Source organism: Haplochromis burtoni, unplaced genomic scaffold (genome assembly GCF_018398535.1).
Source record: "Haplochromis burtoni strain Fernald_Lab_line unplaced genomic scaffold, NCSU_Asbu1 Contig_70, whole genome shotgun sequence".
In the NCBI taxonomy this organism is placed as follows: domain Eukaryota; kingdom Metazoa; phylum Chordata; class Actinopteri; order Cichliformes; family Cichlidae; genus Haplochromis; species Haplochromis burtoni.
Window position 1 is genome coordinate 834,721 of NW_024582431.1, and position 1,938 is coordinate 836,658.

Here is a 1,938-nt window from a genome sequence, read left to right on the forward strand (position 1 = left end):
ATGATAGCCCCCCTTGTGCTTCCTGGTCTGTGTCATCTTGTTAGTAGTAGGTGTCAGTATTCATGCCTGTCAGTCTCTTTGGGTTATTCTCTGCTTTTACTTTGAAGGATGTTTTCTCCTGTGCCCTGTGTCAGCATTGTTTCCTGTCTGTCTTCTTTTGAGTCCTCATTATTCTCACCTGTTGTCAGTTGTGTTCACCTGTGCCCCCCACCCCCACGTAGCTCTGCCTGTCTTTGTGACATAACCTGCTTTGGCTGTTTAGCATTAGTGAAACTTCCTGTTCTGATCCTAGTGCAGTCTCTATCGCGATCTTCTGCTCTCACCCCCTTTTTTCAGATTTTGAGTTTTTTGCATTGCACTTTTTAAAAGTGAATTTCAGCGGGCTTTTTGTTTGTGAACTCCATTGTACACGAAGCACCACCTACAAGTGAGACTGGTTTCAATGGTACTGAATAGATGCAAAAACATCACCTCAATAGGCAAAAACAGATGTGATTGGTGGCCAAGCCAGACATGCAACCAGCTGTTTCTTTCTTACATAATTCTTGCATATTTTGGATCTGTGCTGATTGACCTGTTGTACGAGGAAGCTGGCTCCCGACAAGAGCGATCCTAAACGTCTGTCAGCTAAATCCATTTTAATCTGCACAAATCTTATATTTACCTCCACATCATACCCCAAACCAGAACATTTCCTCCATGAGGCTTGACAGATTTGTTCTGTTTTACACAAATTTTCTTCTTTTTAATCCAAAGATATTTGGACATCTGTAGCAATTTTGCAGCTCGAGGTTTGTGGGAAACATTTGATAAAGGGAGACAATGAGGTGTTTGTGTCTCTGTCAGGAGACTCTTTGTATTCTTGCTCAGTCCTGCAAGTTTCCAGCATTGAATGTTCTTCCTTTGTTAGAATAGCCTTTGGCCTTTTTAATGAAAACAAAATTGCGTAAAAATGTAACTGTCATTTAAAAGTCATTAATGATTGATTGATAACGTTTTATTGCTTATTGCTTGTCATTTGCAACATTTCTGGTACAATTTATACTATTTTATTTCAAAACAAATATGCAGTTCATTCAAACTTGTAGATGTCACAGGTGACCCTAAACTTTTGTGCAGCAGTGTGTGCGCTGCCTCAGAGTGTGAAACTGTCTTCGTCTCATCTCTTTCAGGTTTTTGCGTGAATATCACAGAAGCTGTCACCATCGCATTCTGCTGCTTCGTTCTCCTCGTGCTAGCAGTGGGTTCAGCCTGCGTGTACAAGATGTTTGAAAACAAGCAAGGTGTGTGTGAGAACCAGGAATCCACTGATTGGTACACACGCAGGAATTCCTATTAAAACTTCTTGTCTTCTTGTCATCTTATCTGTTGTTCCAGCTCATACCAACAGTGTTCCAGCAAAGTAAGTTTTACACCTGAAACACTCCAACTATAACTAAGTGTGATCATCTTATATTTACATAACACTTTAAAGCCTGAAAAATGAAATAATGCAAGAAAATTCTTTTTTTTAATGGAGTATTTAGCGAACTTTCTGATGAAGTAAAAAAAATAAAAATTAAATACTAATTTGCATATAAAAGTTGTAGTTTGTATCATATTTGCTACATGTGGTATTGTTCTGCAGTTTATTCCTTAAAAATGTATCATGCAATTCATTGCAGTGTATTTGGGGGGGGGGGGGGGCAGATAATAATAACAAATATTTTTATTTATTGTTTTATTCATGAAACACTGTAAAGAAAGAATTTACATGACAACCCAGCAGCTAAATTGATTAAGTAAAAATAAGTAAAAATCTGGAAAGAGAATAACAAAAAAAGACAGAAAACACAAATGATGAAACAGAAAATAATAAAAACAGCTGAAATACAGTAACCTTACATTGAAATACTGAGACATAATCACATTAAAGCAAGTTTGTATGCTTTAAAAAAT

The 1,938-nt window shown here is 37.2% G+C and overlaps 1 protein-coding gene across 1 annotated transcript in view; it reads left to right on the forward strand.

The window, feature by feature from the left end:
- Nucleotides 1-1,645, forward strand: part of LOC102289684 — a 3,601-nt gene extending 1,956 nt beyond the window's left edge. The window contains exons 3-5 of the mRNA XM_042221589.1: nucleotides 970-975; nucleotides 1,171-1,283; nucleotides 1,378-1,645. Coding sequence (XP_042077523.1) covers nucleotides 970-975; nucleotides 1,171-1,283; nucleotides 1,378-1,406 — 148 coding nt within the window. The 3' untranslated portion in view covers nucleotides 1,407-1,645. The remainder of the gene's footprint in view (nucleotides 1-969; nucleotides 976-1,170; nucleotides 1,284-1,377) is intronic.
- The last annotated feature ends 293 nt before the right edge of the window (nucleotides 1,646-1,938 follow it).